This window comes from Urocitellus parryii, chromosome 4, assembly GCF_045843805.1.
Source record: "Urocitellus parryii isolate mUroPar1 chromosome 4, mUroPar1.hap1, whole genome shotgun sequence".
Classification (NCBI taxonomy): Eukaryota; Metazoa; Chordata; class Mammalia; order Rodentia; family Sciuridae; genus Urocitellus; species Urocitellus parryii.
The window spans coordinates 16,539,646-16,564,192 of record NC_135534.1 but is presented as its reverse complement, the minus strand read 5'-3'; the positions used below and the strand labels follow the sequence as shown (position 1 = coordinate 16,564,192).

The 24,547-nt window shown below is 34.4% G+C and overlaps 2 protein-coding genes and 1 pseudogene across 2 annotated transcripts; all 3 read right to left on the bottom strand.

The window, feature by feature from the left end:
• Positions 1-2,723: 2,723 nt before the first annotated feature.
• On the bottom strand, positions 2,724-3,665 carry LOC113176057 (olfactory receptor 8K3-like). The gene has a single exon (XM_026380441.2). It carries the CDS (start codon positions 3,663-3,665, stop codon positions 2,724-2,726), a length of 942 nt encoding a protein of 313 aa, XP_026236226.2.
• Positions 3,666-14,038: 10,373 nt separating this feature from the next.
• LOC144254447 (olfactory receptor 5M10-like) lies at positions 14,039-14,986 on the bottom strand. The gene has a single exon (XM_077797601.1). The coding sequence runs from the start codon at positions 14,984-14,986 to the stop codon at positions 14,039-14,041; it is 948 nt and encodes a 315-aa protein (XP_077653727.1).
• A 6,880-nt stretch (positions 14,987-21,866) lies between these two features.
• LOC113176064 (olfactory receptor 5M10-like) lies at positions 21,867-22,814 on the bottom strand (annotated as a pseudogene).
• Between the last annotated feature and the right edge of the window lie 1,733 nt (positions 22,815-24,547).

Genomic DNA, 24,547 nt, shown 5'->3' with positions numbered 1-24,547 from the left:
AGAGCAGTACTCAGTTCACAGAAAAATTAAGAGAAAAAGGCAGATATTTCCCATATATTTCATGCCTCTGTCCAGTTTGTTTAAATGACTCTCTCTGCTGCATTATAGTTCCTTTATTCCTTTTATCAAAGAACAATTGACTCTATTTTGGGTGTACTTTTCTGGACATTCTATTCTATCCTATTGTATTCTTTCAGGGAATTCTATCCCATTCAATTCTAGTATATTCTAGTCTATGTCATTGATCTATTGGTGTATTGATTCTTTCACCAATATTATACATTATACTATTGATTCTTTCACCAATATTATACAATATTTCCTGATTAAATTTATGTTAAGTCTTGAAGTTGCCTTGCCAGTCCTCCCACTTTCTTCTTCTTCAATATTGCATTACTTATTCTGGGCATTTCACCTCTCTTTGGAAATATTAGAATTAGATTGATAATCACAAAATAGCATACTGTGTCTTTGGATGGCATGTATACATGAGTTTTGGAAGAAATGACATCTAGACAACAGTGTTTTTCTGTATATGGACATGGAGTATCTGTTTACTTATTCTTATACTTTTTATCAGAATTTTTAGTTTTTTTTACATAAGTATTGTTTTTATACTGCCAAATTTATATCAAAATGCTTCATGTTTGAGGAGATGGTAATACAAATGGTACTGTGTTTTTAATTTTAAACTTGACTTGTTCATTACTGATAGGAAAGCTACTTATTTTTATGTATTAACTTCATGCTCACTTCAGCAGCCCATATTCTAAAATTGTATTTCAACCTTGTGTCCTTCAGTCTTCCTATAAAGTTGAAAACATCCAGGAGGATTTTTAGTTGTTATTCAATTCTGTTGAATTTTATGCATAGACATGACACCTGATAACAAAGAATCCTTTATATATTCTTTCCCAGAAACAAAATTTTAAAAAGACATAAAAAATTCCCAGAGTTTTGACTTTCAAAGCCACTCCAATGACTGTGTTTTGATATAACAGTATTTATACAATAATTGATGATTTTTAAATATAGTTATATATTTAGACTTTGATATCCTGTTTTGTTAAGTATTTCTGCAGTTGATTTTTCTTTTTTCTAGTTGGATGTCTAATGCTGGTTTTAGGATTAAGAATTTGTGATTATTGTGGGAGTTTTTTTGTTTATTTGTCTATTTCAAAATTAGCAATAACAGCATTTTTTAGTTGGGAATGTATTGACTCTGGGTTGGCTTTTCATTCTTCTTTTATGTATTTATATGAATAAAATGCATTATTTTGCTTGGTTATTTTTGTGGGTGCTGTTTACATTTTATCTTATTAATTGTGTACCATATTTAAGATATCTTTTTTTATCCAAAGATGAGATTATTACATGTTCTTCTAGAAGATGTGTTTTTCTAGATTGTATATATAAATTCATACAATTTCTTAATAAAATTAGAATTTTTGCATGTTTAGTTTTTAAATTTACAAATACTTTGAGTGTATTGTGATATACAGAATAATATTTTTATATAGAAACATATACAGGAATAACTTTTGAGATGGATAAATATACTATTTAACTTGCACTACCTCAATACTTATTGACTTTATCATAGTTGAGTGTTACATAAAGTACACAAAAATGATGTTTCATCATTTTACACAGAAAATCTATTATTGTAAGTACCCCAGGTTCTCTCCTTTTCAAAATATTGCCCTGGTTTTCTAGGTACTTTGAATTTCAAAATAAATTTTGGCATCTATTTGAGTATTTTAAAGTACTGTTAAATTTCTTATTGTTTCTACATTAAATCTACAGAAAAGTTTAAGGAGAACTGACTTCTTTACAGAATTTATTTCTTCCAACTCATGGACATTGTGTATTGCTACATTCAAGTTCTCTTCAAAAATTTATAGTCAGGTTTTTATGCATGTGACTTGTTCATTAGATTTTTCTTAAATACTTCAGTTTTTATTTCTAGTGTAGCTAGTAGTTTTAAATTAGTACTCATAATGTTCTATTAGGTGGCAAAATTATTGATCATTTTATATGATAATCTTATATTAACAATTTTACCAGCATCACTCATTTATAAAGTTTGTTTTTAGATTCTTTGGAATTATTATGTACAAAATTATGTCTTTTGAAAATAACTGATTGCAATTTTACTTTTTAATTCCTTAAGCAAAACACTATATATACATAGATAGATAAATAGATAGATGTGTGTGTGTGTATACACACACACACACTTACATACATGTATACAACCTGCAGCTCAGGATGGTATGTGATGCCCACTAAGATGAATATATACACACATATATGCACTCATACATATGTATTTATATAATAGAGATAGACACTATATCTTAATAGAAATCTGAGATGACACTTAACATCGGGGAGATAAAGTGTCTTAAAGGCTTCTGTTGACAATGCATTATTCTTGGTAGTGTACATATGCAGAACACAGTACAGTAGCTGCAGATGCCATTTTCTGCATGTCAGTATGATAAGACAGGTATGCTTGGAAGGACAGTGACAGAAACTTCAGACATTTACACTGATCTGGAGGACAAATCAAAGTGGATATCAAAAGGACAATCAACATGAACCCATCTAATATGTTGAAACCATTTCTAGTTTCCTATGTCATTTCTGCATAGTGCTTTCAAAGACTTATTACATATAATAATCAGTCATCAATAACCTTATTTAACATATATGAAACTTTAAATAGAAAGTTCGCATAGATTTTTCCAAATCCTCCGTATGGCACCTTTCACCTCTGTATTTCTCAAACTGTAGATAATGGGATTCAGCATGGGTATCACCAGGGTGTAAAATAAAGAGGCCATCTTGTCAGTATCAAAGGAGTGACTGGACTTGGGCTGCCCGTACATGAAGAATAGAGTCCCGTATAATACAACTACCACTGTCAGGTGAGACCCACAGGTGGAGAAGGCTTTACTCCTGCCCTCTGCAGAGTTCATCCTGAGGATGGCCAGGAGGATCAGAATGTAGGAGACAAGGATGATCAGAACAGATGAAACCAAATTAAATGCTGAAAAGATCAATATTATTAACTCAATCTCTTGTGTATTTGAGCAAATCAAAGTTAACAAGGGAAGACTGTCACAATAGAAATGACTAATAACATTATTGCCACAGAAGGTAGAGATAAAAATTTTTATGGTGGTTACCAGAGACAGAGAGGCGCTGTAGAGATAGGGGATTACCACCAGCACCCAGCAAACTCTTTTTGACATGATGACTGTGTAGAGCAGAGGGTTGCAGATGGCCACATAGCGGTCATAAGCCATTGCTGCGAGAATGAAAAGCTCACTGATGATGAACATGATAAAGAAAGCTAGTTGTGTAGCACACCAATTGTAGGGAATTGTGTTTTGATTAGCTACAAAATTTACCAACATTTTAGGTCCCACAGCTGTTGAATAACCAAGATCAATGCAAGCCAGATGTCTGAGAAAAAAGTACATGGGTGTTTGTAGCCTGGAGTCCACTTGGGTGAGGATGATCATGCCCAAGTTGCCCAGCAGTGAGATCACATAGATGATGAGAAACAGCCCAAAGAAGGGAGCCTGAAGCTCAGGGTGGTCTGTGATGCCCATTAAGATGAATTCGTCCAGCACTGTAAGATTTTCTTTCTTCATCCTGGCCATTAAGTTAACTGATTGTGGGAAGTATCATAAAAAAATCACTGGATTTCAGGAGATATCACCTGTTAAAATTTTGATGTTCCAAAATATTATGCATAAGTTAAACCTAACGTTTTTTGTATGCTTTTTTTATTTCTTGGTTTTGTTTGTTTTCAGTACCCATATAAGTTCTACTGATGAACTACATCCCAAACACTTTTTATTCATATTTTGATTTCCAAGCCTGGACTGGAATTTGCAATCCTCATGGCCCATGCCCAGGAGGCTTAGATTTTTCAACATAAAGTAATTTTAAATGGCTCTCCTCCATCACTGCATCTAAAACCTAACTTGTAAACCATTATGTCATTAGGTTAATTTATTTACATTGTTTTGGAGTCTGGTCCACTTTTGTCTCATAAATTACTAATGTATGTACTAAACCAAATACTGAGAGCTGGCTTTCTTATCTTATTCCCTGCTGAGAGATTTTACTCCCTATTCTTAAGACATCCTGTTTTACATGGGGGCCTCTGTCTCACTACCTTGCCATTAATGTAGATGTGAGTATTCTAACAATTATTAACATGCAAATAACATCATTTTAGAAATATATAAAAATTATAAAAGCTTACATTCAACTTGTGTTAATCACAAGTTTGGTTAAGAAATTTAATTTTAGGATATCTATAAATATAATTTATCATTTTATCAGATCAAATGAGAAAGAAAAAAGAATATTACAATATATTAATAAATAATTAAGAATGACTCCAAATAATAAAAATTTAGAACTGGAATGCAATTCCATGGTTCATAGAATGAATCAGAAAAACTAATCTGTACTTACGCTTAAAAGGAGAAAATTACATCTTTTGAAAAAAGTTATAGACTTCCCAAATAAATCTGTAGAGTGCTATGTTCCTGGATTACACAACAATGTCATAAAATGTCAATTCTTTTCTTTTTATTGACTAAGATATGTTTATTCATGTATATGATGTACATTTTGATAATCTGATAGAACTATATATATAAAACATGTAATTGTCAAATCATTGTAATGAACACTTCTATCTCCTCAAATGTTAATCATCTTAATGTGTCAGAATAGGAATCATCCCCATACTCTTCTGGTCATTATGAAATGTATTTTAGATTGCTGTTACCAGTATTTACCCAGCTGTGCTATACAAAATCATGACACATCCCTCCTCTCTGATCATGTTTTGAAGCCCTTTCTGATTTCTTCCTGTCCCTTACTCCTATCCTTTCCAGTCTTTAGGGACCACTGCGCCACTCTTCTTCTATGTGATAGACTTATATCAGTGAATAGAATGTGTTATTTGTCTTCCCATGACTTATAAATTTTGCTTCACATGCTTGTCTCTTACAACAGACTTTTCCCAAAATAATCTATTTATCTGATGCCTTTACAAACTATTAGTAATGTATTTTATAGGATTTGACAATGACGCTACTACTTACATAGAAAATGGAGATGATAAACAATATGCAAGATATGCCCCAAAGTTACCTATGCTACCAAAATTTTAAGACAATGTGGCAATGAAGCACAACAAGGTACTTAGATGACAAAACATGTTTTTAATGGATTGTAGTGTGTGACAGAGGTAACATGTACAGTGTGGCAAAAAAAAAGTCTGTTTGGTAAATGGGACTTCACAGAGTAGTGAAATTTTAAGTTTGTTTAACCCATTAAAGAATTAGTACTAAGGCTGGGGTTGTGGCTTAGAGGTAGAGCGCTCACTTAGCATGCGTGAGGCTCTGGGCTTGATCCTCAGCACCACATAAAAATAAAATAAAGCTATTGTAATCACTTACAACTAAAAAATAAATATTTTTTAAAAAATTAGTATTAGATAAGAAACTTAACATCAAGAGACAACTTAAAAATTCTTTTACCCTTAACTACAATCTCTACCTGTCCTTAAATTTAAAAAAACTGAAATTTTAAGAATGTCAGATTAGAAATTTCCAAATCAATTGGATAGAATATATCTACATACTAAATTTTATCCATTCAAAATTCTACGCCCCATATTAGCAAAATACATATAGAAAAATGGAAAGCATTCATTAATAACCATTGAACAAAGAAAATGAAAAATTCTGATACTTTAACCTAAAAAAATATTATACCCACAGAAAAGAACTGTCCAGAGTTGTGTAAAGATTTTCATCTCAACCTCCACTGCCTTTTAACTTCCCAAATCCCAGGAGTGCTTTTGAAACAACTGAATTGGTAGTCTCCTTCCCACCCACTATTCCCCACCCCTGCACTGACTAAAAACAAAAAAAGGACCCTCAACCAGGAGTCTTGTTTGTTATCTGATGGAAGCTTGCACTCCTGAGTCAGGGTGACACCAAGAACTGGGGAATGGTACTCAAGCCCAAGGAGGCCACTTATGCAAATGGCAACAAGGGACCTCATTCAAGTGTTCTATAAAACTTCACAAACAGCTACAAATGAGAAGCATAAATAAATTGATCAAACTGAGAACATTGTGCTCCTAGTAAAAGGAGGGAAGCAAAATTGACAGAGGGGATACTTAGGAAAGAAGAATCGTGAATAGGTCTTCAAATGTTTTCCGCTCAGCAATTTTTGGGTGAGTAATTATCAACAGAAATATGTACACATATTGATTATTTTAAATCACAAGTGAAAAGCACAGACACCTTGACTTTTTAAAACAGCATTTTTCAATATAATTATATTCCATTATGTAAGATTCTAAAAAACTGGATACAATTTCATGGGCTGGAATGTCTTCTCTGATATAAGGGAGGTGACTCAAAATAGGATAGGGAGGAAGAGCATGAGAAGAAAATTACCTTTAGATAGGGAAGAGAGGTGGGAGGGAGAGGGAGAGAGAATGGGAATTGCATGGAAGAGGGAAGGAGACCCCCTTCGTTATACAGAATTCAGGTATGAAGATGTGAGGGAAAAAAAAAAAAAGAAGTGGGTCACATTAGTTTGGGTAGAGAGAAATGATAGAAGGGGAGGGGAGGGGAGGGGGAGAATGGAAGGACAGCAGAATAAAATAGACATTATTATTGCTGTGGGTATATACGTGACTGCATGACCAATGTAATTCTGCAACCTGTACACTCAGAAAAATGAGAATTTATATCCCATCTGATTCAAATGTATGATATGTCAAGATCATTGTACTGTCATGTGTAACTAATTAAAACAAATAAAAATAAAAATAAATACATAAATAAATAAAAATTTCATGGGCTGAGGTATATGGCTTTTTTTTTTTTTTTTTGTACCTGTGCCGTGTAGCCAGGACCTGTGGACAGGTATGGACAACCTCTTACTCTCTTCTTCCCATTCTCCAAAATACTTTTCCATATTCATTGTGGCACATATAATCTATAAAGTTAAAAACAGGTAAGACCAATGCTATGTAAAGGGAAAGGATATATATCCAAGAGTATACATATACATGTTATATTATAACAAGTACATATACTGTCTGACATGGTTCCTGGAAGAGAACTCTTAAAACCCTATAATTTCTCACATGACATCAGTCATATCATTTTAAAAACAATTATTAGATTTTTGACACATTTCTTGACACAGGGATTCTTAATCCCTTAGTGAAAACAGACCAAGAATAAAACACTTAATGCATTCAGATAACACCAAGCAAGAGAAGGGGATAAACCAAGCCTAGAACTCAGAATTCTCTAAGGTGTGGTAAGTTCACCAAAACTGAAATCAAAGCCCAAATACTTGATTTATAATTCTTACATGGGTGACCCTCCTTAACCTTTTACTCATTTTAAACTTAGTTTTGCCCCATTAGAACAATTTGTGAAGAAAGTTCCAAGTCTTATACCTCACCATCCATATAGGAACAACTACAAATTTAATACAGAGATGGCAAAAGCAGAGCTACCCTGTTATTGTGATGTATACTAGCCTAAGTCAAAGTGTTTACTGTTTTAATTTGTCTTTGCCAACTCTTGCAATTGCAAATCCCATTGTTCTGATGCCTCCTCATCTGTCATCATTTTCGGTCACTTTTGTCATGGTCTGCAGATATGGTGGACTTTCTTCTGACACTTTGGCATCTTTGCACTTTTGCTTCTTTCCTGAGGACAAAGTATCTAGAGAGCTTTCAAAGCCGTCTGAACATCCCAGGATTTAACAAACAAAAAGAACTAATATTCAACCAATAAGGGTCTTCTAGGAATCAGTGAGCAAATGTCCAAGTTCCTGTGTCCTTCCTTGGAACAACTCCAGGAAGAGTTCTGCAGAACCTTTCAAAACATCTTAAATAGTGTACCTCCGATGTTTATGAATGCACACCATTCTTTGCTACACATGTCATTAGCTTTAAACCTCTTTTGTCTCATATTCTCCATTTCTTCATGGAAATCATCTATCAAATATACATCATATACTTAGATTTTATCTTCAGAAGCTGATCTTGGGGGAACTTACACTATGACCAATCCAGTCTTGTGTGGTGTTAGTTAGCTATGACACATTTGCAACTCTATTAATGCATATTAGAAAGAAAAAATAATATTATTTAGTTTACTGAATGACTGGAACTCCTATCAGAGAGCTATTTGTAAGGGAGGCACTTGCTCTCAACACCAACACCTATATTCTTCCTCAGAATATTCATTAATTAGAAAAGTATAGCACAGCCACAATAACAAATAGAAACAGGGTCCCTTACCGCCTTCAAAAAGCACAATAGTGTTAAAGCCACATTGTTACTCCAGAAAATATAGTCATGGGAAAAATATTATTGAGTATAACAAAGTATACGAAGTCTAGCATCGCTGACTATAACTGTGACTGTAGTTTAAATTGAAGCTCAGTGTCAGTTACTGGAGCTAATCTGATAATCATGATGACCAGTTCCAACCACTCACCTAAGATGAGAAATTGGTTCTTGTTCTCCTGTATGATTGCTAACTTAACTGCAGTCATAAAAACTGATAAGTAACTCTTCATTTTAAAGGATGCTCCTGGGGGCTTGAAAGAAATTTCTTGGCTATTCCCAAAGCACATGGGAATGGCACCAATGTCACTTGGGTGTTTGTTAATTATCCACAGTGCCACTTATTTCCCTATTGAGGAATTCATTTACCATGATTCAGCTGTTTCCTTTGTTATTAACTTTATCTGCCACTATTCACATATCTGATTTAAGTATACTATTTAGTGAATGCATTCACCCATAATGTTACGATTTGACATTTCCCATCATGGCTTACACCAGGTTTTATGTCTGTGGCATAAAACCTTTGACCATCCCTAGTAGCAATTCTGAAAATCTCAGAACATGTTCATACTATGTGTATAACTCACCTTTTTTAAACTTTAGCAAATAAAAGTTAATGAAACCTTAATTCCACATTAGTCCTCATTTCTCATCCCCACTTTGATTCTTCTTTGCCACATAGATATCTGTTCTGCAAGTGTTGCTATGTGTCCCTAAAAAGGAAGATATTCTTCTAAAATAAATATAATGTACATTTAATGTGCACACGTTTTACATTTCTTTTGGATACCTAAGCTTCTTACTCAATGATATGTTTTAGAAATATATCTATTTTAATATACATGACATCAGAACTTTGATGAATTCCACTTGAGTAAAATTACTATAAACTGTCTACCCCAATTTATATATATATGTTTTTATAGTAAAGGAATTTAGTTTCTCAACAATTCCTGATGCCGCCATGTTGTTGTTGTAATTAACAGCTTTGCGTGTTGTATGCTGTTGGGCTGGGGATGTGGGGATGTGGCTCAGTGATTAAGCCCTTCTGGGTTCAATCACGGGTACCAGGAAAAAAAAAAGAGTTAGATTCAACACCACTGCACCACTGCTGGCCAGTAACTTGTAGAGTAAGGTGACTCCTGAGACAGAAACTTGTGAAAGAACCTTGAGCTTCATAATGCATTATCTCTCTTCAATGTAAGCGTAGAAGAATTGAGCTGCAGAGATAATAAAGGAAGCAAAGAGAAAGATTAATAATAATAGAGCCCATATAATGATTTAAGCTGGAAGGTGCAAGATGAGTAGGGAGGATTTCTGTTCGGTCATTCTAGGAATAAGATGCCTGATGCTTTATTACAAACTTTTATTTTGCCTCTTTCCAGAATATCTATGACTTTTTCCAAAGCATATTCCTATTCTAAATGATCCCTTTGAACTGAGGTTTTCTTGTCTTTGAAAGTGGTTTGTGTAAGTAGCCCTTTGGAAGGTACAAATGATAGACCTGGCTTTAAAAACATCTTTACTTATTTAACATCAACCCATAATACATATGAATCAGGTAGAATGTAGTGTTTTGACTCAGGTACACATTAGGTATAACTCAGGGTTGATTTGTAAGCATATCCACCACCTGAAACTATTATCCTTATTTCTGGTAGTGAATTTCTCTAGAAATTTCAAATCTCTCTCTTCAAACTATTTTGAGTTATTTAATGCATGATATTTAAATGGCATAATATTATATTTGTTATATTCACCTTTCTGTGTCATAGAACACCAGAATACAGCCTTCGTATGTTTTAGTCAGCTTTTTAGGTGCTGTGACTAAAAGATCTGACAAGAACATCTATGGAGGAGGTAAAGTTTATGTGAAGGCTCATGGTTTCAGAAGTCTCAGTCCATCCATAGCCAGCTGCATTCCTCTCAGGGCTTGAGGTAAGGCTGAATACCATGGATGAAGAGTGTGGTGGAAGCTGCTCACATAATGATCAGGAAGCAGAGAGAGACTAAGCTTAGCTCACTAAATACATAGCCCAAAGGTACACCCGCAGTGACACACCTCTTCCAGTCACATCCTACCCAAATTCAGTTACCAGTTAATCCCTATGAGGTGATTAATTCACTGATTATGTTAAAACTCTCACATCCCAATCATTTCTCCTCTGAACCTCTTGCATTGTCTCCCACATGAGCTTTTGGGGGACACCTCACCTCCAAACCATAACATCCTATCAAGCCATTTAAATTATTCATTGCCCAGGCTGGTAATCACTTGTATTCTCAACCTCTATGAAATCAAATTTTTTAGATTTCCCTTATGAGTGACAGAATATGGTTTTTATCTTTCAGTACCTTACTTAGTTCACTTATCATAATGCCCCTGCCCGAACATATTGCCATAAATGATGGGATTCTATGTTTCTGGTTGAATAATATTTCCTCGTGTAACAACATTTTTTTCAGTCCGTTCAATCGCAGTTGTGCATTTTTGTAGATTTCATATCCTAGTTATTGTGATTAGCACTTCAAAGAAACAGGGGAATACAGATGTCTTTCAACATGTTGGTTTCCTTTCCCTTGTGTATACAATGGGTGCTAGGATTTCTGGACTGCATGATAGTTTCTTTCTAATTTTGTGAGGAGTGACCACACTGGTCTCTACAGAGGTTGAACTTATTTACATTACCATTAATAGTGTATGGCAACAGTCTTTCTCCACATGCCCAGCAGCATTTGATAATTATGTTTGTCTCTCTGATGATAAGGTAGTAGATCATTGTGATTTTGATTTTGATTTTCCTAATAATTGATGGCATTGAACATATTTTCATGTATCTATTGGCCATTTATACATCTTCTTCTGAGAAATGTCCATGCAGCTATTTAACCAACTTTTTCATTGGATTACTCATGTTTTTGATCTTTACTGATTGAATTTCCTTTATATTCGGGATATTAACCCTTGCAGAGGTATACATTGAAAATATCTCCCATCTGATAGGTTGTTTTCTTGTTCTATTTATTGCTTGCTTTTTTTCCTATGGAACTTTTCAGTTTGATGCAATACCATTTTTCAAGTTTAGTTATAATGTCTGTGTATTGGATTCATATCCATAACATCTTTACTCAATATAAAGTCCTGAAGTATTTCACCCATTTTTTTTTTTTTTTTTTTTTTTTTTTTTTTTTTTTTTTTTTTAGTAATGATGTGGTTTACTGTGTTGTAGACAACTTGAGGAAATGCATGAGGATGAATTGGAAAAGAGATAACGTTGGAATTAGAGCATTTTGTTCAGTGCCACATTGTATCTGACTGGTTTTGGGCAAGTCATTTAATCTCTCTGTGCCTAAGGCTCCAAACTTCATATATGGAAGTAATCCTTTCATGGTTTCATTTGTGATGACTAAAACAATAATGTATAAATATGGTCACTGACCTGTGATTAGATATCACTTACATCCTCTGTGTGTGTGTGTGTGTGTGTGTGTGTTGCTGGGAAGTTAATCCAGAACCTTAAGCATGTAATAGGCAAGAGCTCTAAGCCTTAGGTGCTTCCCCAGCCCTATGATTTTTTCTAGGCATGATGATCTATGTTTGATCCTATTTTGAAGAATTTCCAGTGTGTCTTTCACCAAAGTTTTACACAACACAATGGAACAAATAAAAAATCACAAATAAAATAAAGAAAGAATATAAGTAAAGAAAGACCACAATTAGGCTAAACCCTAGGATTAGGAAAAGCTTTAAGTTGAGTGGCTGTAAGCCACAGAAAACTACAATATCAAAGGAAGCATACAATTATTTCAGAAAAATATATTTTTTCAGTAATTACAAAAAGTAGATTCACAGACTTATTATAAAAAATATTTCTGCCACACTCTTCTCGGCTCTTCAGCTTCATTGCTGTCACTGCAGATTGCCTACTCCTGATGGTCCACAAATAAATAAATAAATAAATAAGCAAACAGATGACTCTGAAATTCAAATATTGTATTTTAGTATCACAGAAATATTTTCTTTTTTTCTTAATTTTTTTATTAGTTCATTTTAGTTATATACAATATTAGGGTTCATTTTTACATAATTACACAAGCATGGACTATCATTGGTTCCAATTTAGTCCCAAGTATCCTTCCCTCTTGCCCCTCCCTGTTCCCTTTCCTCTGCTTTACTGAATTTTAAATATAAATGCATTTATTTATATATTTTCTATTAGTGCTTTGTGGATATGCATAAAAGTAAGATGTACTGTGGTGTATTCATGTATGTACATAGAAAATTTTGTTCAGATTCATTCCACCATTTTCCCCTTTTCCTGTTCCTCCTCCCACCCTCTCAATCCCCTTTCCCTATTCCAAGAATGAAATTATGGCATTAGCAGGTAAATGAATGGAACTGGAGCCTATTATGCTAAGTGAAATGAGCCAGACCTAGAAAGTCAAAGGCCAAATGTCTTCTCTGACACATTAAAGCCAGACCAAAATAAAAGGGGGAAGGAGGGAAGGGAAATTCCATTAAAATAGAAGAGAAATAGTCTTTTTCTGCAACTGTTTCTGAAACAAGATTCTGATGGAACCAGCATTATTCTGTCAATCAAAAATTAAGATAGGTGCACAAGTTTGCAAAAAATACAGGTCTGGGTTAGTTTCTGCATAATTATTTTAAATATTATACAATAAACACAGTTGATGAATGCATATAAAATTTTTATACAACTATGAGTGGAAACCAAAGTGCAAAATACTAAATTACCAAATATCTTAGTCAATTTAATGAAGGTTAATATATATTTTTACCATGCAACCATTTGCTTGACTAATAATGAATGAATGGAGGAGAATGAGGAATGTATTTCTTTATACACCTATCTCAGTATGGTTATACAGAAATAAATGGATAGACCCACTTAACCCTAATTTAGCCCTACTTCAGACATACTAAACTGAAAGAAACAAGAAAACTACCTGGACAATATTAAAAATTGAGTTGAATCCATCTGAAGGGAAATTGAAAGGAAATGTGAGAGTTCATTTTTAAAAGGGAAAAAAAGACCAGTTTCACTGAAGGGCTAAAAATTTTCCAAGGTAAATATAATGTAAGTTTTATAAAAAAATAACAGAAATATTAAATTGTTAGATGACCCATTTATATAAATTCTCTGCCCAAATATTCAAAAAATTATTCAGATATCAAAGCCACTTATTTATACAAAATAACAAAGCAAAATAATTTCAATGTTAAAAAAATAAATACAAAAATAGAAAAACTCTTTGGAACCTTGTATAACTCTGGGGTTCTGGTACCACATTGTTCAGGGATGGACTACAGTATTTCCATCAGGACAGGTTACAGATCACACAGGTGTCTAAGTAAGACAAAAAGTCAGTATTTGGAATTCTTATACACTAGCCAACATATGTTCAGAGTTTGTCTACTAAGGAACATATTTTCCATTTTATATTTTTAATAAAATTTATCTTAAATATATTAATTTCCAGAAAAAAATTAAGAGACCACTGAGAATATATAAGTCACACTTTCCTGTAGTAGATTGTCCCTTTAAGGATTCAAGTGGTCATCACAGACACTTAGTCATGAATACAAGCCTAAAGTGATATTTTCTGAAAGAAATTTCCCTTGAACACACCTTGCATGGCACGGATGACATCCTTGTTCCTGAGGCTATAGATCAGAGGGTTCAGCATGGGGCTCAAGAAAGCATAGAAAACTGCAATGACTTTGGACTCTTCTACAGATTTCTCCGAGGGGGACCTTAAGTACATACAGAAAAGTGTCCCATAAAATATGGTGACTGTCGTCAGGTGGGAGCCACAAGTGGAGAAGGCTTTGCGTCTGCCTTCAGCAGAACGGATCCTCAGGATGGCTGCAACAATGAAGAGGTAGGACAGGAGAATGACTGAGAGAGAGCTGGAGAGAGTGAAGCCAGCCACCACAAACATGGCCATCTTCTTGATGTGGGTGTCAGAGCAGGCCAGCAGGAGCAGGGGAGGATCTGCACAGTAGAAGTGGTTGATCTCCAGGGAGCCACAGAAGGACAGGTGGAAAGTCAGCAGTGCCTGAGACAGCCCATGGAGGGAGCCAGACACATAAGGGAAGGTGACCAGGGAGATGCAGATGTTCCTGGACATCCTGGAGCTGTAATGTAGAGGGCTGCAGATGGCCACATAGCGGTCCAGGGCCATGGAAGCAAGGAGGTAAAACTCAGTGATCACCAGAGCAATGAAGAGGAGACACTGAGTGAAGCACCCAGCATAGGAAATGGTCTTGTCCTCTGAGAGGAAATCATACAGCATGTTGGGAGTGATGTTGGAGGAATAGCAGATGTCTACAAAGGAGAGGTGGCCAAGGAAGAAGTACATGGGAGTGTGCAGGTGGGGACTGGTGCTGATCAGTGCAATCATGCACAGGTTTCCTGCCAGTGTGAGTAGGTAGACCACCAGAAACACCCCAAACAGGACCTTCTCCAGCACTGGGTCATCTGTCAGTCCCAAGAGAATGAATGCCATCCCCACAGTATGGTTGGAGGAGGACATTTTCCTCTCCCTTGGAAGCTCAAGTGACACAGAAAGTGAGTGTATTTCAAATTCTGCATCTGTTCCATTCATATCATCATCATCACTCTGATTGATTAAATCACCTGTGGGACTACTTTCTGCTCTCATCAAATTCTTCAGAATTTCTACAGGATGATTTTACTCTAAATGTCTGTGTTTTCTTTCTTTCACCCTATATTGCAAAGATAAACACACATTCAATGTTTTTCTGTTGTTGTTGTTTTTCTCATACATATATATAAATTCATACTTACACTTAAAAATACTTACCAACATTTATACCTGTATTTAATAGTCTCTACACTTAATTTTTTTTCAAGTTTTCTGAAAATAATCTAAATGCAAGAAAATTAGAAATGAATTTCTGCACAATATTTCCCATGTTCCAATGCATAAATAAGGGAGGTTTTATTTCCAGGGCCCAAAAACTAAATTGGCCTATTATTCTGTATACACTACAAAGGATGAACAATCAGTACACATTTTCATTTCAGTTCAATAGTTTGCTGGCTAATCTTTGTTCACAAAGCAATGAAGTTGTGGAATGGATCTCTTAATACATAACAAAAATGATACAGAATCATTACTGTTTCTTTCTTCTTTCATATTTATCCACCCATTTATTTGTGTTCAACCAACACTTCATTGTTTTTCTCCCCCAGACCCCAGGATATGAGATTACATTGTTCATCCTCACTGAGCACACATTGCTCAGTGGAAGGAAAAGGGAGTAAATATGTAAACCAAAGTATAAACTCTACTATCAGATGAAAGTTAACTACAGAAGAATAGATCACAGGGGGATTCTTTAACATGTCCAGCAGAAATTTCAGGGAAAGAGGCACCTGAACTGTATATAACCAATGAAATTATCTGGAAAGAGTAGACATTTTTTGTTTCCCATTATTGATGTCACTAATGTATTCATTAAAATAGGTACACATGAAGCACAGATGTTTCAATGTGTCTTAAATTTCTACCTTGATACCCTCTCTAGTTTTTCTGAAAATATAATATTACCATAAAAATCATATCCCACCTTATTGTGCCAACAGGCCATTTTTTACTAGGCTCCCACAAATATATCAGAAGAGATTGCATAGAACAATGGATTCTTCAGAGTCAAAGAAAGGTCATTAAAAATAAGGAAATGGGAATTGATAAAAATATCTTTCTCCATCAGTGCAATACCAATCTGTACACAAAACATAAAATGTATTTTGTTTAACAAATGAGAAAGTCACTTACCTGCCAATATCAACTCACCATACTTTGAATGAACACGATAAGAGGATTTATAAGATATTTCTTTGGTAAATTCCCTTGAGTTTTAAACTATAATAATTAAAATATGTTTGAGCCTCAAGGGCATAAACATAATTGATGTTTTGAGCAGCTGAATTTTCCTTTGAGGTCCACATCCTGAACTAACATGAATATACACAGCTTGATATGTGAATGCAGGAGATCTTTAGCTTAGGTAGAGAAATAAGCCAGCATGCCCAGTAATTTAGAAGAAGGAAAATAAGGTAATTTTGTATATTTCACATATTAATGGCCAAATATTCCCCATGGGAAGTATGCTGTGTTCCTCTCTAAACACTGAGATGAGGCCATCTAATGAGACTGAGGCTAAGAAGGTCTGGCAGGTGGACATTTCAGGGCAGGAGATCATGGACTGAGCAGAAGAGTGCTGTCATCAGCAGCAGTGGAAGTTCTGGTCAGGGCTGAGGACCCTGTGGAGGGGGGGAGCTTAAGGATTTCCACTGGAACTAACCTGACCTATTGAGTTAATGTCATCAGCATGCTAAGAATCATAATCATTTGTGAGAAACTGTTAATGATTCACAAAGCTGGTGATTTAAGAGGAAATTTGGAAATAGCACAGAGAGTAGCTGAAGAGTGTTGGGCAATGCATTTGGTAGAGGAGAAGGAAGCTCCAGGTCCTTTCATTAGTCCATCGTTTCCAGTGCACAGATGTTGCCATGTCCATCAGATGTTATCCAGTCAAATGACTCAAAGGCTCAAACTTCAGTCTTGCCAAGACAGAAGAGGCATACCTACTTTAATTTCCAAATAATGATTATTGCTGGGAGAAGTCAGTCAAAAATGTAAATCTTCATGTCAACATCAAAATATAGATTTCTGTTACTCTCTTGAAATTTGAAGCTTGAGCATTTGTCGTATGTTTTTTTCTCAAATGGATGGGGAAAACATTTTTTATCTCAATTTTATTTTATTCTTATTTCTTTATCACAACACTAAACACTCAAAGCTTAAGTATTTGTATATGATTAAAGGTCTTATAGGAGTGCTAAGTTGATATACCTAATATCCTGAACCCTTAATACAGACCTCCCCATATCTGGAAATCTGTGTGACAAATTTCCATTCTGAATAAAATTTTTCTTGAGGTTTCAATGTCTATTTCCTGATATTGTTAATGTGTAGCATTGTAATAAATTATAAGGATTGCCAAAAATTTTTTCTAACGGGAAATAAGAGTGGTTAAATAGTAACTAAATGGGTAATTAGCAAAACTGCACTAATTGGTTATTTCAAATCTAGACCCATAGATTTTATTAGGCATCACAGGATCAGAGGTTCACACTAACAATACAATGTTAACTCACTTGTAAAGCAAAGAACAGGGTTAGAGGATATAGATTTTTTCCCCCTAGTTTCATGATAATACCACAAAGTTTTACGCATTCCTTTTTTTTTTTTCCTCCTTGGAAGTCTACCGAGATTCTGTTTAAATTATACTTAAAGGTTTTACTTTCAATGTGAAGTCAATTTACGTCACTAGACTCCCCAATGATGTGTCTGCTTGGGTTACCTAATACCTTTTGCTTTACAGTTTCACCATAATCAGGTATCTGTGTATAGCCTCCTGGTCCTGTGGGTCTTATGAATGTTTACTATGTTTTTGTGATGATTCAATTGGTTATTTTTTATTGAATTGTTATAGCAGGAGTCTTAGTTCAACAGTGCTATTATAACAAAGAACCAGACACTAGATGATTTATAAATAATAAATTTTATTTCTCATTTTTTGGAAGGTGAAAATTCCAAGATCAAGATACAGGCAAGTTTAATGTCTATTGTAGACCCAGTCTCTTCTTTTAGAATGACTCCTTCACTTTTGACATAGGAGGCAGAAGGGCTAAAAGTGACTAGCTCTTTCCTTCTGGTCATTCTATAAGGTTATAGAGCTCTCATGGACTAGTTACCTCCTCAGTGACTCACTGTCAGCAGTGTTATACAACCCCGGAAGTCAGCTGCTCATGACTAAATAGGGTCAGATGTATAATCTCAGTAACTGAGATCTCATGGATTATTTTGCATATAGGTTCTTCCATTTTGCTTCCTAGATCATCAGTATTGAGACTCTCTGAACTACTCTTACCTAAAAGTGAAGTGTTTTACAACCTAATTCTTGAATAATGTAAATCCTTCCCTTTATGACATTAGGTAGCTTAGTTTCCTTTTGTGAAAGTTGAATATCTTCTCCAAGGAAACCTATCTTTTATTTCAGATATTTTTTTTTCTCACCAGGTTGGTAGAACTAGTATGTTTATTTTAAATTTAAAATCGTATTTATTTTATTATTGCAACAACAAGTGTAATATTTTACATCTTTTAGAGCTTGCAATTGGTTTCATCGTTTTCCTTTAATCAAACAGATGGCCTTTTTTAATGGACATATCCACTCTTGATTTGAACTTTCCTTTTCATACATGATTTATATCATTTTCTTTCAATTGTGCTAATAATTATTAGTTATGTAATTTCAGTTATTTTTGATGGTACACTGGACTGAACCCAGGGGTCCTGTAGCACTGAACTACATCCCAAGATATTTTTAAAATTTTCTATTTTGAAAAACCATCTTTCTAAGTTTTAGAGACTGGCCTTTAACTTGTAATGCTCCTGCATCAACCTCCTGAGTTGTTAGAAATACAGATGTTTCCCACCACACCTGGATAATTTTATATAATTTTTGCCAGTGGTTGAATTTTATAAACTACTTAAACATAACAGTTTCCATAATATGCATGGAAATTTGGCCTTATTATTGAACAACCAAATTATGGCACATGTACTTTACAGCTTGCTTAAAACTGTTAGACATTAGTTTTTTCCTAAGTGCATAATCTAAGAATGTTGCTACAGCACATTTTAGTAAACCACTACTTTTCATATCTAGGCAGTATTTTTCCCTTTAAGAAAGTGTTTGCAAATACAAGTTTTTTCGTATGAACCATTACTATATTGAGGTATATTTTGACAATTTAATTGCTACACTCATTCCTTTTGGGATGTCCTGGTGTGTAAAATTACTAATGGCAAGTGAATATCAAAGTTTTACCATATCTCCCATAACAATAACAGGTTCATATCCATTTTTTGTATGAATATACTGTTATGAAATCCACACATCAGGTACCACTTATTGAAACTGTATAAGATCAGAGACTTTTTTGTAATTATTTCAATATTCCAAATGATTTAAAATTCTAATCAATACACCAATTTGTTCTATGTTTGAACTGAGTCAGTTTAGGAGTACATGTGTTCATGCAATTTCTTGAGGGATATACATGTTGGCCAAGGATTAGATTCTGCAGTTAAAGATGTTTCTTAAAAAAAGAAATCTTGGGCTGGGAATGTGGCTCAAGGGGTAGCGTGCTTGCCTGGCATGTGCGGGGCGCTGGGTTCAATCCTCAGCTCCACATAAAAATAAAATAAAGATGTATCCACCAAAAAACTAAAAATAAATATTAAAATTTTTTTTTCTCTCTCTCTTAAAAAAAGAAATCTTTTGACACTCTGAATTGGACAAAAGCAAATGTTGGTGTAAAAATATTAATGAATACATACATTAATATCCCAAGGTACTTGTCTACTCATTTGAAGATCAATACTATCTCCCTGTCTTTCTGGCAAAAAAAAAAAAAGAAAGAAAGAAATTAAAAATTTAACTGCTCTACAATCCTTTATCACTCACACATTCTCTCAGTTGCCTCCATTCAAACATTTCCCTGGGATTCAAAGGACTTTGGCAAAGCACTAATAGAATCTTTTCCAGATTTTTCACAAAATTTACATGCATACATTTTACATGTATATCCACATTTGTATTTTATATATAATTTCTATGCTGAAACATTACATGAATAATTTTTGGATTAATGGTATTAGAATGCCACAAGAATCTAGTTTGCATTTTTGTCAGAAAAAATTTGAAAAATATTGATAATTAGGTAATTACTTACCATGAATAAAGACATATTAAAATTTGTAAAGTGTAGTCAGAAGAATTGAAGAAATAGGATAGAAATAAATTGGCTTATTGTAAAATAAGAAGACATCATAAATCTGTAGGAAACAAAGGATTACTTAATAAATAGTAGGAGGAAATTGATGTTGTAACCCTCATTGTTATATGAAATGTTACAGGATATTAAAAAATTATTTCTATCATAATTTAAGAAATTTCTATATAATATGATGATAGAAGTAAACAACCCAATATAAGTGCTGTTTTATTAGATTTTAGATGGAGGAAATATTGAACAAAAAAAATGAGAATATTTTTCCAAATAATCATATAATTTATTTTAATAATTATTACAAATAATAGGAAAGATAATATTAAAGTGAGTATTATACTTTATTTATTCAATATATATTTCAATTTTTCTTGTGCTCATACTGATTTTTTTCCCTAGAATTCCAATTGAGACAAAAAAGTATAAAGCAATCTTAACTGACACTTACTAATATTGATCAAATATAAAATAAAATCCTTAATTTCAAATCTATCTACTCATAAGTACAAATTATTAGGAGTATCCTGGAAGCTTAGAGAGGTGTTAGTTAAAAATAATTAATGCAAAATATTGAAATACCAAATGTCTAAGGGAATTTAATGAAGAAAACTGTATATTTTACTACACAAACATCTCAGTGGTTAATTATGTATGAATTAGGGCAAATGAAGAATATGTTAACATCCTCTGGTATTGATTTTTTCATGAGAAATTTTGATAAATAATTAGAGTTTATCTAGCAAATAATGAATCACAGACAGGTTCGTGAAGCAGGTTCATGAAGCAAAGTGAAGATGAGACTTCTTCTCCAGAAAAACATGCACACATGTTCTCATGTATCAGTTTTCAGGGTATGGTCAGGTGTAAGGAAGTCTATGCAGACATAAAATTGGATCCTAATAATTTAGGTCTAGTTCAGACTTAGAGGACTGAAAAATTATCTTTGATTTCCATTGATGCTTAAGTGAAACCAAACACTTGAGAACTCAGAAGATGGAGCAGACACTATATATACTGAGGACTATAAATACTATATATACTGAGGAGTATAGTCAGTATTTTTAAAATCGACAAATAGCTTTAGGGGATTTATATATTGGAAAAGATTACAGAAATTTTAAACCCATAGAAGAACCATATATATATAAACATTCTGCAAGGTTCTTTCAGTGATTAAACAGATACTAGAATAAAGATACTGTGCTGGACATGAGAAAGTCTTGGTGTATCCTTGAGGACCACATTTGTCAAAGATGATTTCTCTTGTTTACACTAAGGTAGGGTAGTATAAAATATACCTCCATGGAAACAAAGACATAAAAGTTATTATGTACAATCATTGACAACTAACCAGAGCACATTTGGAGCTTCTCTGCTAAAGGACATATTTTGCAATTTCAACATTATATAAAAATGATCATGAAAATGATATATTTTTTTGAAGAAATCAAGAAAAGTGGCCACTGAGAGTTCATGTTCAGGATTCACATTGTCATCACAGACACCTAGTCATAAAAACAAGCCTAAAGTGCCATTTTCTAAAAGAAATTTCCCTTCATCAGACTTCTCATGGCGCGAATGACATCCTTGTTCCTGAGGCTATAGATCAGAGGGTTCAGCATGGGGCTCAAGAAAGTATAAAAAACGGCAATGACTTTGGATTGCTCTATGGACTTCTCTGAAGGGGGCCTTAAGTACATGCAGAAAAGTGTCCCATAAAATATGGTGACTGTCGTCAGGTGGGAGCCACAAGTGGAGAAGGCTTTGCGCCTGCCTTCAGCAGAACGGATCCTCAGGATGGCTGCAACAATGAACAGGTAGGACAGGAGAATGACTGAGAGAGAGCTTAAGAGAGTGAAGCCAGCCACCACAAACATGGCCATCTTCTTGACGTGGGTGTCAGAGCAGGCCAGCAGGAGCAGGGGAGGATCTGCACAGTAGAAGTGGTTGATCTCCAGGGAGCCACAGAAGGACAGGTGGAAAGTCAGCAGTGCCTGAGACAGCCCATGGAGGGAGCCAGACACATAAGGGAAGATGACCAGGGAGATGCAGACATTCCTGGACATCCTGGAGCTGTAATGCAGAGGGCTGCAGATGGCCACATAGCGGTCCAGGGCCATGGAAGCAAGGAGGTAAAACTCAGTGATCACCAGAGCAATGAAGAGGAGACACTGAGTGAAGCACCCAGCATAGGAAATGGTCTTGTCCTCTGAGAGAAAATCATACAGCATGTTGGGAGTGATGTTGGAGGAATAGCAGATGTCTACAAAGGAGAGGTGGCCAAGGAAGAAGTACATGGGAGTGTGCAGGTGGGGACTGATGCTGATCAGTGCAATCATGCACAGGTTTCCTGCCAGTGTGAGTAGGTAGACCACCAGAAACACCCCAAACAGGACCTTCTCCAGCACTGGGTCATCTGTCAGTCCCAAGAGAGTGAATGCCATCCCCACAGTGCGGTTTGAGGAGGACATTTTCCTCTCCCTTGGAAGCTCAAAGTGACACAGAAAGTGAGTGTATTTCAAATTCTGCATCTGTTCCATTCATATCATCATCATCACTCTGATTGTTTCAATCATTTGTGGAACTATTTTCTGGTCTTCTCATCAAATTCTTCAGAATTTCTACAGGATGATTTTATTCTATATGTCTGTGTTTTCTGGTTTTCTTTCTCCCTATATGGCAAAAATAGACACACAATCAGTTTTTTTTCTGTTGTTTTTTCTCATATTTTCATACTTATCTATCTCTCTATTATGAATGAATATATATATATATACATATATATATGTATATATATATATATACACACATGTAATTTAAAAATATATCCAAACATTTATATCTGTCTTTTATTTGTCTCTGCAGTTAATATTTTTTTTCCTCAAGCTTTCTTAACATATAAGCTAAATGCAAGAAAATACAAAATGAGCATCTGCATATCATTTCCTATGTTCCAATGAATAAATATAGGATATTTTATTTACAGGGACTAACTACTATTATTCTGTATGCAATATAAAGGATGAACAATCAGCACACATTTTCACTTCAAGTATATAGTTTGCTGGCTAATCTTTGTTCACAAAGCAATGTAGTTGTAGAATGAATCCCTTAATACATGATAAAAATGATACAGAATCATGACTGCTTCTAAACTCATTTATCCACTCATTTATTCATGTTCAACCAAAACTTCACTGGTTTCTTCTGCACCTTCCAGGGTATTGGGATACAGCAGGGAAGACATTCCACATTCTCACTGAGCATACATTGCTCAGTGGAAGGAAAAGGGAGGAAATACATAAATCAAAGCATAAAATCTATCATCAAATGAAAGTAAACTACAGGAGAAGAGATGACAGGGGGATTCTTTAACATGTCCAGCAGAACTTCCAGGGAAAGAGGTACTTGAACTGCACAAAATCAATGCAATTATCTGGAACGAGTAGACACTTTTTGTTTCCCATTATTGATGTCTCTAGTATTAGTGATATCATTAAAATAGGTACAAATGAAGCACAGATGTTTAAATATGACTTAAATTTTTACCTAGATACACACTCAAGTTTTTCAGAAAACATAACATTAGCATAAAAATTACTTCCCACATATTTTACCACAAAGCCATTGTTTATTGAGCTCCCACAAATGTATCAAAGAGATTGCATAGAGTAATGAATTCTTCAGAGTCAAAGAAAGGTCATCAAAAACAAGGAAATGGGAATTGATCAAAATATAATCCTCCATCAATATAATACCATTCTGCACACAAAACATAAAATGTATTTTTGTTAACAAATGAGAAAGTCACCTACCTGCCAATATTGACTTGCCATATTTTGAATAAGCATGATGAAAGGATTTATAAGGTATTTCTGTAGTAAATTCTCTTGAGTTTTAGTCTATAATAATTAAAATATGTTTGAGCCTCTAGGGCATAAACATAAGTGATGTTTTGAGCAGCTAGATTTTCCTCTGAGGTCCACATCCTGGACTAACATGAATATACACAGCTTGATTTGTGAATGCAGGAGATCTTTAGCTTAAGTCAAGATACAAGCCAGCATACCCAATAATTTAGAAGAAGGAAATATGGTAGATAATCTTGTATATTTCGTGTGGTAAAGACCAAATATTTCCCATGGGAAGTTTGCTGTGTTCCTCTCTAAACACTGAGATGAGGCCATCTAATGAGACTAAGGAC

Bases quoted from the DNA above. Each gene is read 5' to 3' on its own strand.
- LOC113176057 (XM_026380441.2), bottom strand. From the start codon at position 3,665: ATGAAGAAAGAAAATCTTACAGTGCTGGACGAATTCATCTTAATGGGC.
- LOC144254447 (XM_077797601.1), bottom strand. From the start codon at position 14,986: ATGTCCTCCTCCAACCATACTGTGGGGATGGCATTCATTCTCTTGGGA.